Genomic DNA, 16,653 nt, shown 5'->3' with positions numbered 1-16,653 from the left:
TGGTACCATTATTAACCCGCTTTGTTTAATCGATGTCTGTTCTAATGAATCTGACAATTTTAAGAGCGATGTTAAGGGTTTCACAGGGTAACATCTGGTTTCCCATGGTAACGTGGGACATTGGTTTGAATGGGAACTGGTGATTACACTTGTCAAGAGCAGTAAATCGCAAGTGGAATTCTTTTATATACAACACTAAATCATCAGGCTGATGTGTGTCAATAATAGGCATATACTCTAAAATGACTTATTAATTTAATTACTTAAATTACATTTATTTAAATAATAATTGTGTTATAAGTTTGTAAGTTTAAAAGAAAATTATTGTTTGCCGATAATAGAAACTTAAAGGCCGGTTGATATAGCGTTAGTGTGATTGTAACCATACGAATAGAACTGGTTTCAATTCCCCAGTAAACATCAGTCAATTAAATTGATATAATAATATCCTTTACATTTCAAAGGTTCTGTGCGTGACAGTGTCATATATTTATGATTATCCATGACACTGCCAAAAGATGATCTTTCAGAAGTGCAATTTTGTTTTTGTGTGGAGACTGGAGAGCATGTACAAAGGCCAAACTGACCAATGATAAATGATACTCTGAGAAAGCATGAGAGACTGAGAGTTTGAGAGACTGGTTTTGGCCTACCTGAAGGACATCACTGGACCCCTGATTGACCCCCTTCAGTTTGCTTATCGAGCAAACAGGTCTGTGGATGATGCTGTCAGCATGGGACTAAATTACATCCTGCAACACCTCGACAGACCTGGGACTTATGCAAGGATCCTATTTGTGGACTTCAGTTCAGCCTTCAATACCATCATGCCTGATCTTCTCTCATAAAAACTGACCCAGCTCTCCGTGCCCACCCCAATCTGTTGATGGATCACCAGCTTTCTGACAGATAGGAAGCAGCTAGTGAGAATGGGGGAAAGTCACATCCGGGGCCCTCACTATTAGCAGTGGTGCTCTTCAGGGATGCATTCTCTCTCCACTGCTCTTCTACCTCTACATGAATGACTGCACTGCAAAGACCCCAGTGTCAAGCTCCTGACCCCCCCAGGCCGCTAAGTAATACATCAGCGTGACTTACCACTGAACCAGCAACCCAGCTCTAATTAATAGATCACTTTGTTAATTTTAAATGGTAGGACAAAGTTACTCAAACTATCATGGTTAATTATGCCATTATTCATTATAAATATATATATATATATATATATATATATATATATATATATATATATATATAAAGAAAAAAACAACAATTGAAAGTATATTATTGACACACATCAGCATCAGCCTGATGCTTTAGTGTTGTATATAAAAGAATTCCACTTGCGATTAATCACCAGTTCCCATTCAACCCAATGTGGGAAACCAGATGTTACCCTGTGAAACCCTTAAAATCGCTCTTGAACTGTGTCAAATTCATTACAACAGACATCGATTAAACCAATCTGTTTAATAATGATACCAACATTTTTTATAATGTGCAAAACGCCTTTTCTTTACTCACTGACAATTCACATTGAACGAATCTGCTGAAAGGGCAAGTAAAATTATTCACATGCACGCGCACATCCCCAGTTACCATGATCCCCAGTTGACCCGTAACACCGGACTGAAGCTCCGAGTCTGAGGCGAATAGAATTTACCGCACTGTGTGAGCACAAGCTGCTGTCTTGAACTGCGTTCCTTCAGGGACACTTTGAACTTTTTAATGCACAATGGCTGACTATTTAATCAGTGGACAGACGGGCTACGTGCCTGACGACGGTCTAACGGGACAGCAACTCTTCAACTGCGGAGACGGCCTCACTTACAAGTAAATGAGCTGGTTCTGTGTGTGAATTTTATCTGCCATTGTACCTTCTTAATTGCTTCGCTATTTATTAAACATTTTACAGCAATGCACATCTTTTTAGCCCAGCAATAACCTGGCAAACTAACATGAGTTGGCATGTAGGTGTCGTTATTGGTCCGCGTTTTTCATGGTTATGTGTGACAGCACTCTGTGAGCTGTTTCAATTCGGGACGGTTTACTTGGGTTGGTACCGCACAAAACAAGGACCGCAAATACAAGATCAGTATTATATGTCAATATCATGATCTTTAAATATTTACTTTCAAATAATGTAATTATTCTTTGTGGATTTAAAAGGTTATTTCAGATTGGAAATACATGTTGGACTGGCTGATGAACAGTAAATGATTCAGCACTTCGATCACATGCTGCAATTTCAATGAAATCGATTTTACCAAGTTGACAGTAGAGACACCAGAGCAAAGTGTTAAGTCTATTTTAACTACTGACATCCCAAACTGCTTTTCATGTACTAAAGCTAAGCGCTGTCTCCCCTACAAGGCCTCCCAAATGTGCTATAAATAAGAGGAGCTTTGTAAAGCAAGTTTGTTTGTGTGCGCCATGTTGTGTCTTGAATTTCTCCTTACAAACTCTCTTGTGCCATATAAAACAAATAAAATCTCAGAGTGAGAACTAATCTGCGACAGGTGCGAGCTGAACTTTGCAGTTTCACATGCCGGAGAGTGGTCAGTCTGTCTGTTCCAGAAATACTCTGTTTTGTCCCCCAACACAAGTATGGTACACTGTGGAACTTTGTTTACATCGGACACGAGACTGACATACTCATGTTTATCATTACTAAAAAACAGGGCGTTCTTTAAAACACTGAAACAGCAAGATATGTGACATACTGTATCATAGATAAGGAGGCTGAGTTTGGAACAGAACTAAGTGGCATGTATTAGACTGTCAGTCAGTGAATGAGATAAGAGTGAATGTGTACATGTGTGTGAAAGCGGTTTCTGCGCCACTAGCGGCACCGATCGGAACTGTAAAAATAATTACTGTTTCTAAATAGGTTTTCCCAAACACTACTATCGTTTTACATTGGTCGGAGAAACAGGTAGCCCCACCCTAATCTCATGCCATTGGCAGATTGCAAACCTTCAAGATTTCTGATTGGCTAATATGTGCTGGTCATTGTAAGAGTCTCTTTTTTTTTTTTTTTTTTTTTGCTCTCAGGGAATCTTTTTAGTTATATTTGTTAGGTAGATTTTGTGTACATATTTTTGTGTTAATTCAAAAGATTACTTGAAGCAGCTTTATGTAAGAGTTTCCCTTTATCTATTCTCATTCTCTTTCAGTGATTTCCTGATTCTGCCAGGATACATTGACTTCACAGCTGACCAGGTGGTAAGTGAAATACTCTCCTTTATTTTAAAGGAAGCAATGCTAGCACTCCACTTCCTTTGTGAAGCCATTCTCCTCTCAAGTTTACTGAAAATAAGGAAATCATACAGCTGGAATGAAGATATGAAAAAGAGGGATTTATGCATGGATGTTATGGTTTGGCTTCAGTGGGTTAATTTGATTGGCTCTCCCTGTAGGACCTGACATCAGCCTTGACCAAACAGATCACAATGAAAACTCCACTTGTTTCGTCACCCATGGACACAGTCACAGAATCTGGAATGGCCATCGCTATGGCGGTAATAGAAACGCATTTGAAAGTGCTCTTACTTTCACACACTTGAATATACTGTATAAAGACGTGTCCATAAAAGCATCCATACTTATGCAAACACCATCATAACTGAAACTGAACTAATAGTTCATATGCAAACACATGCTACATCATTATACATCCTTAAACTGTCTCATATAGCCTTATATTTACAATTAGTGAACCTCCTCTAAAGTGTGTGCATTGTCTTGTCGTAGCTGACTGGTGGAATTGGCTTTATTCATCATAACTGCACTCCAGAGTTCCAAGCCAATGAAGTTCGTAAGGTCAAGGTGAGTCTTTTCACATCTATCCATGACTCTCTTTTTCTTTTTTTGTTTCTCATTTTACCAGTTTTCTTTTTTCCTCTCAATCTGATCTGTTTTCCTCTGACCCATGCCCCTATAGCAGCAACATACTGTATGTCCCTCTTAACGAGAAGCCCTCACCTGCTATATCCGTTTCTTCCTATCTCAATCTCTCCTTTGTGCCTTCACTTTCAGTGCTGCTTTGTATTATGCTTAGGTGACTCCCACTAGAAAGGCCTAATAGAACTGTCCTTCCTCTTACTCCACACCTTGACCCGCCCTTACTTAGAGGTACGAACAAGGTTTCATTACGGATCCAGTGGTGATGAGTCCAAATGAGCGGGTAAGGGATGTCTTTCTAGCTAAAGCTCGTCACGGATTCTGTGGTATTCCGATCACAGTCAATGGACAGATGGGCGGACGTCTGGTTGGCATCATTTCATCACGAGATATCGACTTCCTGAAAGAGTCGGAGCATGACCTGCCACTCAGTGAGGTGGGTGGGGCATAGAACTAAGAGAGAGGGGCTTGTCTAATTACTGAACTCCATTCTGAGCCTTAATTTTTATATCATTCTCTCTCTTTCTCATAGGTGATGACTAAGAGGGAGGACCTTGTTGTAGCTCCAGCAGGAGTGACACTGAAAGAGGCCAATGAAATCCTTCAGAGGAGCAAAAAAGGTGTGATAGATTTACCAACCAATTAAAACACAAGAACCTTAGCAAGAATGTTAGCTATTCATTACCCATATAGACTGTTGCATACTGTAAAAGTGTACTTAAAGGAATATTCTGTGTTCAGTACAGGTTACGCTCAATCGACAGCATTTGTGGCATAGTGTTGATTACCACAAATTAATTTAGACTCGCCCCTCCTTTTCTTTAAAAAAAGCAAAAAGTTACAGTGAGGCACTCACAATGGAAGTGAATGTGGCCAATTTTTGGAGGGTTTAAAGTGAAGCTTATTTTATAAGCACTTAAATTAATTCTTCTGTTAACCCTCAGGGGTTGACAGACGTGCCGGCGCATCCTGCTGGATTTATTCCTCATAACAGCAGAAACAACTTAAAATACTCCATCGTTTTTGGGCATACAGATAATTGTAAGACATCATTAGAGACTATAAAGGGTCTAATTTTATTTGTGTACACTCACAATAACAACAAAACCTTGTGCTTTTGTAAAATAAAGAAAATAAACGAGGTGCGCTTTCAGCCCTCTATCTCCTGGAGCATCTTTCTGAAACACGTCACAAAAATGAACTGAAACTCTGCAAATACTTATCAGACAAACATGAAACATATGTCTAAAGAAAGCTTAAAATGTCTACTTTTAAATAAAACAATTCAAATTTAAAACAAATATTCTCCTGCAATGTAATCTGTATGAAACTAAAGAGATGTACAGTTTCTCCTGGCTCAGCTAATTATCACTAATGTGATCACACCCATGTGCAGAGGGCGCTATTCATACGGTAAAGTCCTGAGGCGATCAATGCAAATGGTAAACGCCCCCAACAGTGCCTTAAAACAGTGTTTCCCAACTACTGTGAAAGATTGTCAGGTGTGCCGTGGAAAATTATCAAATTCCACAAAATAAATAAATGCCGTTTTGAAACCACAATCGGTCACTTTTGTGATTGTGAAGAGCAATGATTAATGTGCAAAAGTGACTGATATTTATACGCGTTAAGGGTCTCTCACATGACTCGCGTCAGCGCTGCAGAATAAATTGAAGTCTATGAAGTGACGCCACTTTACACCAAAGTGTTTTTCACACACATGTTTTTGCTTCATGTCTTTGAGAGTACTAAGCAACAAGAAATATTTAAAAACTGTCCAAATTTGTGAAGACATTGAATGTCTCATAATTTCTTTTAATTAAATATTACCTTATCGTTTACGAATATCAGAGACCCCAGTTATTGAACTAATTTAAATTCACCAAGAAAACACTTAGACCTAAACATAAACGAGTCCTTTTATTACTTTCTGCTATCAAAGCAACTGCAAGCTTTTTTCTCTCTTCCAAATACATGTTTTCAATGTTTATTGTGCACACCTCCCGCTTTTTTACGTGGCAAACTCGTAAAATCGCCCCTCTGTGACATTTTCTGCAACGCTTGTCATGTGGAGGGCAATGCGCACTTGAACGGAGCATTGACGCCTCGACTCAACTCATGTGAAATGCGCTTTACAATGACGAAAGAACATTATTGAAACTCAGAATTATTAACTTTTCTGATAAAAGCCATGCTCAGCAGTTCAAATAGGCTGCTGTAGGAAAATGATACTGTAGATCTGTTTTGTGTTTAAAATTCTTATACTGAAGTCAGTAGCCATGCAAGTTTTAATAAAGGAGAAGGTAAGGACGTTATTGAATAGCTATTATTAGACTATTATTGTTGGGTTTTTTTTAGATGAAAAATAATGCTCAGCCTGAAGGATGACTATAGATCTGCTTTGTACTTTTAATGCTTAAACACTATAAAGTCTCTTGGTAGATTTAATTCATGAATGACTCAAAATGATTCACTGACTCACTCATAGCACATAAGACGCTCATTTGTCGCCACCTAGTGACAGTTCCAGAAGGGGTCACTGAACTAATCAGTTAATAAAATTGAACAAATTTGTGAAACAGAAGCAATCCTCACCAAAATACTCTGGAATTATAGCTGGAATTGGTGTTTTAGCTTATTCTTTAAAAACAAATATCCCCATAAAAAATGTTTGTGGACCAGTGATTGTTTTACCTTTTTCGTCCCTCATGAGTTTGCATCCCTGTAATTTGTTGTGGCATTGCAAGAACAAATCTACAAATTAGAAAAGAAGTAAATTTGTTGTTTTTTCATTACCCATTTAGCGCTCTTGCCACCTGTGACCTCACACAGCGTAGCCTACCTATGTTTTTTTTTTTTGTATAGCCGAATTTCAAACATTACAAGTAAACGCTACTAAGATGGACAGAAAACATGGACAAGTTCTTGAAAATGGAAAAATATTGACGATGGTTAGACTATGTGGGATAGTGGTGTGCCGTAGAATTTTTTAGTCATAAAAAGTGTGCCGTGGCAGAAAAAAGGAAACACTGCCTTAAAAAGCATCATGTTCATTCACTTTTCTGCGCGTTTGGAAGATGGCACACTACACAGGTGAGGAAGCTCCTATATAGTGATGAAGAGTTCACATTTTCCTCAGAAGAAGAGCGGGACTCCGACAATGAACGTTTGCATTTTGACGAGCGACTTGATCCAGCCGAAGATACAATTTCGAAGTCTTTACTTACATTAGTTGACATGCTATTTTATATAAACATGTACATATTTTACTAGTTGGACTATTTCCAGACTTGCCAGCCTGTATTCAGAGTATTGAAATTTGAAATATGTCTTAATATTTAAGTTTTACTTACATTTCAATGTTGTTTCGGCTAAAGCAGGTATTTAAATTGTATGCTGTATGATTATAAATATGATATGTTATATGATATAATATGTTACCGATCTAAAAATTTTAAACGGTAGTGTAGGTCTAAAGTTTTTAAGTAAAGTCTTTATGTAAAGAAAATGTATAGTCAGATTACTTCTTTTAATTTAAACTTGATTTTGATCATTAAGTCTCCTCACATTCATTCTCTCTCAGGGGAGGGGTCTTTGTCTCCTCAGGTGTGAATCACATTATTATTCATGATCATCCACGCCTCCTCGCATATGGCCTTTCTAACACAAAGTATCTTACGAAAGTTAAATAACTATATTGTTTTGTATGAATGAGTGATCAGGATGGTTTTCACATCATTTTGTAGCAAAACGTCTTGGCTACAAGATCCAGTTCTCAAAAGTCTTGTGAACAAATGTTTAGTATGTGTTATATGGCCTTATTTCAGTGACTTAAAATTTTAGTTTTTTCAAAAACCACGCATAAACCTTATTTTCTCAAAAATACAAACATGTATATACACGTTGCTCACATATTATTGTAGCCCAGTTTGTGCTGAATACAGTGTTATCAGACTTTAGCCATTAATATGTTTTTAAGCAACTGAAAAAAGCACAAATGTCAAGGCATGACACTTCTCCAGGGCCCAAAACACCCTCAGACCCCAGAGGGTTAAAACGCGTGTATTATTTGAGCTATAAAGTTGTTTAAATTGTAATTCTTACAATTTAGGGTTTTATGGTTTGTTGACATTACATCGTCATGCAATGAAGTTGTAAAATTGTCTATAACTTTACACAGAAAATGTTAGTAATTGATTTTATCACACTAAAATCATGTTTACACGCATATTGTTTATGTTTTGTGGCTAAACTTTTGAAACCATGAGTACTGTAATGTTAAAAAATTGGCCCCTATTCACTTCCATTGTAAGTGCCTCACTGAAAACCCCAGATTTTTTTCTCACACTCAATATTTACCGTGTATAGGCAAGCTTCCCATTGTAAATGAAGAGGGCTGTTTGGTGGCCATCATCGCCCGGACAGATCTGAAGAAGAACAGAGATTTCCCACTGGCCTCAAAAGACTCCCGGAAACAGCTTCTTTGTGGCGCTGCCATCGGAACACACAATGATGATAAATACAGACTCGATCTTCTGGTGCAGGCTGGTGTGGACGTGGTCGTCCTGGTGAGTGTGTGTGCCACCTGTGGGGGTTGGATGGATGGAGGGTGAATGTGAGGCGATAGTCTGTGTTCCGGTACTGCTACCGGGTCCTTGAATAACCTATAACATGTGAGTAAGGGCAGCCGGTGAAGTTTCTGGTGCCCCCCTAGGGTAAGATTGTGCCCCTCTAGGGAGTTGGTGCCCTACGCAGACTGCGTAATATGGGAACGGCGGCACTGCTAGAACTGACAATGACTTCAGACCTATTGCATTCTTGGTATTAAAGGGTAGATGCAGCGCAGCATATACAATTTAAACAGAACACAGATGTCTCGAGACATGTTTTTAAAGGTTGAAGATCTTTTCAACTTGACACGGCATCTAAAAAAACAGCGCTCCTGCACAAGGCACTGAATAAACAACAAAATTATCACAATATAAACCCCTTTAGGGTGATGACCCTTTCGGTATATTTTGCCATAATGACCAGCCAATTGTACATTATTTCTTACTTATTTAATGCCTGTTTGATAATCATTTTGTCGTTTTCTTTTCTCTCCTGATTTTAGGACTCTTCCCAAGGAAATTCCATCTTTCAGATTAATATGATTAAGTACATAAAGGAGAAATATCCCAGCCTACAGGTCATCGGCGGTAATGGTTAGTTTTAAACGTGCACAAACTCTCACAACTTCACACTTACAAACACACAATTAACAGGCTGGGTTAACTCTGTCACAGTGGTGACTGCGGCTCAGGCGAAGAATTTGATTGACGCAGGAGCGGATGCCCTGAGAGTGGGAATGGGAAGCGGCTCCATCTGCATCACACAAGAAGGTCAGTCTACCAATCCCATGCCTGGCTGCCAATCACAGTCTGTGTTTCCATATCCAATACCTCTAAAGGCAAACACAGAATGTCCAGTGCATCCCCTGGTCCTCTTTTGCATGTTTAGAGCAGTGATAAAATATTGTCATTTCTTAAAAATCCCTTCAGTTGTTTTGGTCTGTTAAGCCACTGTGCAGATTGATTGGTGAACAATCTACACTCATCCTTTCCTGGTTTCTAGCTTTTTTGGGGGGGTATTAGCACCCGTGGAGAAATATGTTGGTGTTTTCTTTCTTTTTGTTTGTTTGTTTGTGTGGTGTAAGTAATATTCCATAGTTTTGTGTAAAGGTGAAGTGTGTAATTTCTGTGCCACTAGCATCACCAAAAATAGCATTGCAAAAATAGTGATATTTCAAATAGGTTTCCTAATCACTCACCCAATCTGCCATTGGTTGGACAGATGGTCCTGCCTTCCAACTCATGCCATTGGTTAAGTCAGTGTTGCTGTGTTGGGCTTGTTGGGACGCTAAGGGTGTTTTCACACTTTGTTCGTTTCAGGGGTCTGATCACAGTTCATGGGATTCTTGACCCATATGTGAACACTCCAAACAATCTCCGACCCCTTTAAAGCAAACCAAACTGAGACAATCAGTGTTCTGTGCAAATAAAGATCTGATGATTTTACCGGACGATTTGGAAAGCCACATGACAGTTATTTATTAATTATGACAGGACGGGGGCCTGGGTAGCTCAGCAAGTAAAGATGCTGACTACCACACCTGGAGTCGCAAGTTCGAATCCAGGGTGCACTGAGAGACTCCGGTCAGGCTTCCTAAGCAACCAATTGGCCCGGTTGCTAGGGTGGGTAGAGTCACATTGGGTTATCCTCCTCATGAAGGATTGGAGAAACATTTTTACATCCAAAAAGTTACACACATGACCTTTAAGGATATATAGCCTATGCACGTGCATCTGTCCACATGCTGTTTGTGTAGTTCTCCTGTAATAATTCCTATTCTCTGTCACTCTGTATGATGGAGGTATAGAATTGAAGGCACTCCTTGCTCTTTTAATTCTCCCCTTTCCTCTCTTTTCATTTATCTTTTTTCTTCCTCTTCTACCTCTAGTCTGCTTGTCTCACAAGTCATTTGCGTCAGTCCCCTCTTTCTCAGTGCTCTCTATCTTCCTTTCTAAAATTATTTCTCTCTAGCGCCTCTCAGTATTCCTCCTGGTTTAAAGCTCCACAGCCCCAAAACCCCAACTACTGTTACGGGATACTCCAGTAAGTCCCTCCCCCGATCCCCATACAGAGATCCCGTTGGCTCACTTTCTTACTCTGCCTGCCCCTTCCCACAGCCTGCTGCATTGATTGTTTTATGGCTCTGCATCATTAGAAGTAGTCGCTGGTTTTTGGGGTCTTGGATGCTTGTCATTGTCTGACTAACCTGTCAGTAATGGCGTTTGTCAATTCCTTTGATCTAAGTCTGTTACCCAGAATCCCTTACTAACATAAGTGCACTAGCTTATACAGTGGCCCCTAAAAAGTGTAGTTCTCCTCTCTTCTGCTTATCATTTCCTGTCTCCTCTTATATGGTTTCTAACAATAAAACTACAAAAGGCCACAAAACCTGAGCGACTAAATGAAATGGAGAGAAATGAATATTAACAGAGACACACTTTAACACTGGGAATGCCTTGTTGTATTCAGGCAAAACCTGGATGATCTTAAAAGGTTGCTTTTAAGTAGTGTTTACTTTTCCATTTTCAGTTTATCAGTCTTTTATTTTGCGTTATTTTGATCAACAATTATGATGGATAAATACTGAGCAATTGCTAATTTTTTTAAGGTTTTATAGGTAGGAAAGGTGTGCGTGTGTGCGCGCGCATGTGCGTATATAACATGAGCTGGTTTTGTTGTGTTACTATAGAAACCAGGCTTGTGTTAGGTTGCACGTACAGGTAGGAGTGGAGAAAAATATTTAGTTCAATTTAGAGAACGGCTCACCTAATTTTTCTCTGGTTTTGTCCTGTCCATCCAGGCTCTCAGATATTCTTGTTGTTTGTCATGAAACACAGACTTAAAGAGGGTTTGCTGATGACACCCCTTTCCCCCCTCTCCATTTCATGGTTGAAAGAAATTTGCACATTTAAAAATTCACACTTTTCATATACAGCTAACCGTTTGTCTTTGAACTCATTGAAGTTCAAAGAAGTGATGTCATGTGGATATCTTTTTTCATTAATTTTGCTTTGGCCACACTTTTGAATCCTGTTTAATCCAAATGTAATCCACAGTCTCCGTAATGTTCATTGATTGTCACTTACTGAAGTCACATGACCGCATGCATAAAGAATATGCCTATAGTCATTCATGTGCGCATATGTAGTGAAGAGTGAGGTTTTGTTTGTGAATAGACCTTAGTCAGGGTAGACGGTATATTTAATTTTACGTGAATGAAAACGAGGCTGCGGTATAGATGTACAGTACATATGTACTGTTTAAATTCCTGTCACAACTGCTTTCCACAACTCATGTTTTCCATGTTTTGTTTGTTTGTTTGTTTTTTGGTCCACTTTTTTTTTTATGATTTGGAATTACATTTAAATGTTGTGTTGTAAAAGATTGACAGTTTGACACCAAAGTATACAATGGTAAAAGCCACTGAACAGACTGTATTTCTATCCCTTCAGCCTCATTTTAGTTGTTTTCATTGCCATTGGAAACAGTTACACACTTACACATTTTCTAGATATACAAGAGTAAACAAGCCAGATACTAAATTTGTTATGGTAATTTGAAATTATGCGACATTTGCAATCAATTGATTACAAATCATTCTCTCTTTTTCTCTTCACACAGTGCTGGCATGTGGGAGGCCTCAGGCTACAGCTGTGTATAAGGTATCTGAATATGCTCGCCGGTTTGGAGTGCCTGTGATCGCTGATGGGGGAATTCAGACAGTTGGTCACATTGCTAAAGCTCTTGCTTTAGGGGCATCTACAGGTGAGACACACATGCATATGGGTAGTTTATGCATAACATATCTATGTAGTTTTTTATCCACATAAAACTTTTTTAGCTGCTTTTTGACTTGTCACCCTATCATTTTCTTTTTTCTTTGTTTATCATCAACTTGTTTCACCAGTACATTTTAAATACATTTTTAGAAGTGGAAATATTCCATCTTGTCTCTCAATTTTTTTTGAGGTCATGAAAACAGCATGTATAATAATTACACCAATCAGCCACAACATTAAACCCACCTGCCTAATATCATGTAGGTCCCACTCGTGCTGCCAGAACAGATCTGACCCGTCGAGGCATGGACTCCACAAGACCTCTGAAGGTGTCCTGTGGTATCTGGCACCAAGATGTTAGCAGCAGATCCTTAACTCCTGTAAGTTGCGAGGTGGGGCCTCCATGGATCGGGCTTGTTGGTCCAGCACATCCCATAGATGCTCAGTCGGATTGAGATCTGGGGAATTTGGAGGACAAGTCAACACCTTGAACTCTTTGTCATGTTCCTCAAACCATTCCTTAACAATATTTGCAGTGTGGCAGGGCACATTATCCTGCTGAAAGAGACCACTGCCATCAGGGAATACCGCTGCCATGAAGGGGTATATATAGTCTGCAACAATCTTTAGGTAGGTGGACGTGTCAAAGTAACATCCACATGAATGCCAGGACCCAAGGTTTCCCAGCAGAACATTGCCCAGAGCATCACACTGCCTCCGCCAGCCTGCCTTATTCCCATAGTGCATCCTGCTGCCATCTCTTCCCCAGGTAACCGATACACACGCACCTGGCCGTCCACTTGATCTAAAAGAAAACGTGATTCATCAGACCAGCAACCTTCTTCCTTTGCTCCATGGTCCAGTTCTGACACTCACGTGCCCATTGTAGGCACTTTTGGTGGTGGACAGGGGTCAGCATGGGCACTCTGACCGGTCTGTGGCTACGCAGCCCCATACGTAGCAAGCTGCGATGCACTGTGTGTTCTGACACTTTTCTATCATGGCCAGCAATTTGTGCTACAGTAGCTCTTCTGTGGGATCGTACCAGACGGGCTAGCCTTCGCTCCCCAGGCGCATCAGTGAGCCTTGGGTGCCCATGACCCTGTCGCCGGTTCACTGGTTGTCCTTCCTTGGACCACTTTTGGTAGGTACTAACCACCGCATATCGGAACACCTAAAAAGATCTGCTGTTTTGGAGATGACCCAGTCGTCTAGCCATCACAATTTGGTCCTTGTGAAAGTCACTCAAATCCTTACCCTTGCCCATTTTTCCTGCTTCCAACACACGAAATTCAAGAACTGACTGTTCACTTGATGCCTAATATATCCCACCTCTTGACAGGTGCCATTGCAACGAGATAAAATGTTATTCACTTCATCTGTCAATGGTTTTAATGTTGTGGCAGATCAGTGTATAAATAATTAACAAAATATTGTTTAAAATAGCACGTCAAACCGCTTCTTCAAAATACTTCTTCAAAGTATTTCAGTTCAGTCACCCATATTCAGTAGATCACAATTTGTTTTTCAAAATAATTGTTTAATGTAATCATGCAATTGTTTTTCTATAGTTGAAAAGTAATTTTATATACATTAATATTAATAACTAAATATTTTAATATATTTAAGAATAATGCTATAGGAGTTAAATTTTGAAGTTAAATTCTCTTACGCTTTTGTTTGCTCTCTCAGTAATGATGGGGTCATTGCTAGCCGCGACCTCAGAAGCTCCTGGTGAATATTTCTTTTCTGATGGGATCCGTATGAAGAAGTACAGAGGGATGGGCTCTCTGGATGCCATGGATAAGAACCTGGGGTCACAAAACAGATACTTTAGGTATTACACACACATAGTCTTTCCCACATACAATAATGTATGCTAATTGCTGTTAATTCCTGCTGCTAATTACATGTTCTGATTTCCTCTTAAAGGGATAGTTCCCCAAAAATGAAAATGATCTCATCATGTACTCACCTCATGCCATCCTAGATGTTTATGACTTACTTTCTTCTCCAGAACACTAAAGAAGAATTTTAAAAATATATCTCAGCTCTGTAGGTCCATTCAATGCAAGTGATGGTTGCCAGAACTTTAAAGGTCCAAAAAGCATATTAGCATATAAAAGTAATCTATACAACTCCAGTGGTTGAGGTGTGGGTGAGAAACATCAATATTTAAGTCCTTTTTTTTTTTACTGTAAATTTTCACTTTCACATTCATCTTCTTTTGTTTTTGGCAATTCACATTCTTCATGCATATCGCCACCTACTGGACAGAAAGGAGAATTTATAGTAAAAAAAAACTGAAGTATTGATCTGTTTCTCACCCACACCTATCATATTGCTTCTGAAGACATGTATTTAACCACTGGAGTTGTAGGGATTACTTTTTTGCTGCCTTTATATGCTTTTTGGGGCTTCAAGGTTCTGGCCACCATTCACTTGCATTGTATGTTCCAACAGAGCTGAGACATTCTTCTAAAAATTTTCATTTGTGTTCTGCTGAAGAAAGTCATACATATCTGGGATGGCATATGAGTAAATGATGAGAGAATTTAAATTTTTGGATGAACTATTCCTTTAAAATGTTACATACTAACAAATAACTGTACACTTGTATAGGCTGACACAATGATAATTCCCACAATATAAAGCAGTAAAATAAAATCATCTTAATTACAGAACATCTCTCAGTGAAGTGCTTCTTTTTGGTGCAAAGGTGTAAATTTAAATTGTGTTCTCTCGACCCTCTCTTCCTCTCCCTCTATTTCTCCCTCGCTCTCTATCTCTTCCAGTGAGAGTGATAAGATTAAAGTAGCTCAGGGGGTTTCAGGGGCAGTTCAGGATAAAGGCTCCATCCATAAGTTTGTTCCATATCTCCATGCTGGAATACAGCATTCCTGCCAAGACATCGGTGCAAAGAGCCTCACTCAGTTGAGGTACATGCAAACATGCTATTTACTCACATACCTGCAATTGTGCACATTTAAAGGTGAAGTGTGTTATTTCAGCGCCACTCGCTGCACTAAATGGCATTGCAAAAAAGTTATTTCCAAACATTTAAAAATCAACATTTTTGGAAACTCGTATTTTTGCAGTTCTGTTTTTCACACTGCACCCAATAACGCATTGCTGAAACAGACACAAACCCAAATATTCTTGCATGTTTTTCCAATAACAGAAGTCATGAGAGACTATTTGTAATTTCTCTCTTTCTTGTTCCATCACCATCTTGCTCTCAGGGCAATGATGTATTCTGGTGAACTGAGGTTTGAAAAGAGAACCATGTCAGCTCAGATGGAGGGTGGAGTGCACAGCCTACACAGGTAGTTAAACTCACATACACCCTCATATACACTCAGTGTCAAGATAATGCACATTTACATTTTTAAAGGGATTGTTCACCCAACAATGAAAATTCTGTCATTTACTTACACTCATGTTGTTCCAAACCTGCATGACTTTCTCTCTTTATGTTGTTGAACATGAAAGGATATATGTCAGAATGTAAGGGATTGACATCCTCAGTCACCACTCACTTTTTGGCATCTTTTTTCCATTCTGCCAAACATATCCTATTATGTTCTTTGGAAGAAATTCACACCCTTTAAGTTTTTAAAATTAAATACTTTAATTTATCATGTTTTTGTTCTTTCAGCTATGAGAAGCGCCTGTTTTAATGAAGAAACTACAGATGCCAGTACATGCACTCCTGTTTATCTACTTCTACACATGCTTTCGCACATATGGACAGCCACAATTGAGAACCTAAGCTTCCTCTTTCTTCTGTCTTCCCAGCTGCCTTCCCACTTAGTGAGGAGAGAAACCATGTGTAAATGTCTGTATGCATATGCCAGTGTGCGTGAATGTGTGCGTTTGCATTCATTTGTGTGGTTGTGGGGAGCACGTGCTGTCTGTTGTATGTATCAGATGCCTTAGGTTGTAAAAAAAAAAAAAAAAAGTTATGCTTTTGAGTGGGATTTGTCAACTTAAGAAATATTAACAAATATAAAAAGAAATTGACCGTGAGTCTGTCTGTTAAAAGAAAATGCCATCACACATATACATGTATAATTTTAAGCAATAAAAAACAACCAAAGCTTCCAGTCTATTAAGAAAAACTGGATGACTCAGTGTAGTTCATGATCTGTGCGAAACAGGAAGTGTTGTTTTTTTTATGGGATTTCTGTTCAATGTGTTATAAAAGAGAACTGACAGTTTAGGTTTGGTGTGTGCATTTGAGTGCCTTCATAAAACTGTTATATTCATATAATTTATAACATGTTTTAGTTACTTGAATGCATTTTTTTAATTAATAATAAATTGATTTTCAAAGCCTGAGTCTGTGGGTGTGTGGGTA

General features: G+C 39.0%; 1 protein-coding gene across 5 annotated transcripts; it reads left to right on the top strand.

The window, feature by feature from the left end:
- The first annotated feature begins 1,566 nt into the window (after window positions 1-1,566).
- On the top strand, window positions 1,567-16,653 carry impdh2 (IMP (inosine 5'-monophosphate) dehydrogenase 2). Of its 5 annotated transcripts, none has more exons than XM_051670093.1 (15): window positions 1,573-1,833; window positions 3,177-3,225; window positions 3,420-3,521; window positions 3,754-3,828; window positions 4,133-4,339; window positions 4,436-4,523; window positions 8,272-8,471; window positions 9,017-9,101; window positions 9,189-9,284; window positions 10,486-10,557; window positions 12,136-12,279; window positions 13,986-14,130; window positions 15,089-15,232; window positions 15,536-15,619; window positions 15,952-16,653. In XM_051670093.1, exons 1-15 carry the CDS (start codon window positions 1,736-1,738, stop codon window positions 15,971-15,973), a joined length of 1,611 nt encoding a protein of 536 aa, XP_051526053.1. In that variant the 5' UTR covers window positions 1,573-1,735; the 3' UTR covers window positions 15,974-16,653. The 5 variants fall into 5 exon arrangements, 4 of the variants coding, with proteins under 4 accessions (XP_051526053.1, XP_051526052.1, XP_051526055.1 ...); XM_051670092.1 differs by having other exon boundaries at window positions 9,017-9,107; XM_051670095.1 differs by lacking the exon at window positions 10,486-10,557 and having other exon boundaries at window positions 1,575-1,833; window positions 15,952-16,652.

The sequence above is a fragment of the Myxocyprinus asiaticus genome, chromosome 33 (genome assembly GCF_019703515.2).
Source record: "Myxocyprinus asiaticus isolate MX2 ecotype Aquarium Trade chromosome 33, UBuf_Myxa_2, whole genome shotgun sequence".
NCBI lineage: Eukaryota > Metazoa > Chordata > Actinopteri > Cypriniformes > Catostomidae > Myxocyprinus > Myxocyprinus asiaticus.
The sequence above is the reverse complement of the archived record's forward strand: the minus strand, read 5'-3'. Positions and strand labels throughout refer to the sequence as shown.

Excerpts from the sequence above, each read along its gene's own strand:
- impdh2 (XM_051670092.1), top strand. The coding sequence starts at position 1,736 with ATGGCTGACTATTTAATCAGTGGACAGACGGGCTACGTGCCTGACGAC. Across the intron at positions 4,340-4,435 it reads ATGACCTGCCACTCAGTGAG|GTGATGACTAAGAGGGAGGA; the intron begins GTGGGTGGGGCA and ends TCTTTCTCATAG. Across the intron at positions 9,108-9,188 it reads ACAGGTCATCGGCGGTAATG|TGGTGACTGCGGCTCAGGCG; the intron begins GTTAGTTTTAAA and ends ACTCTGTCACAG.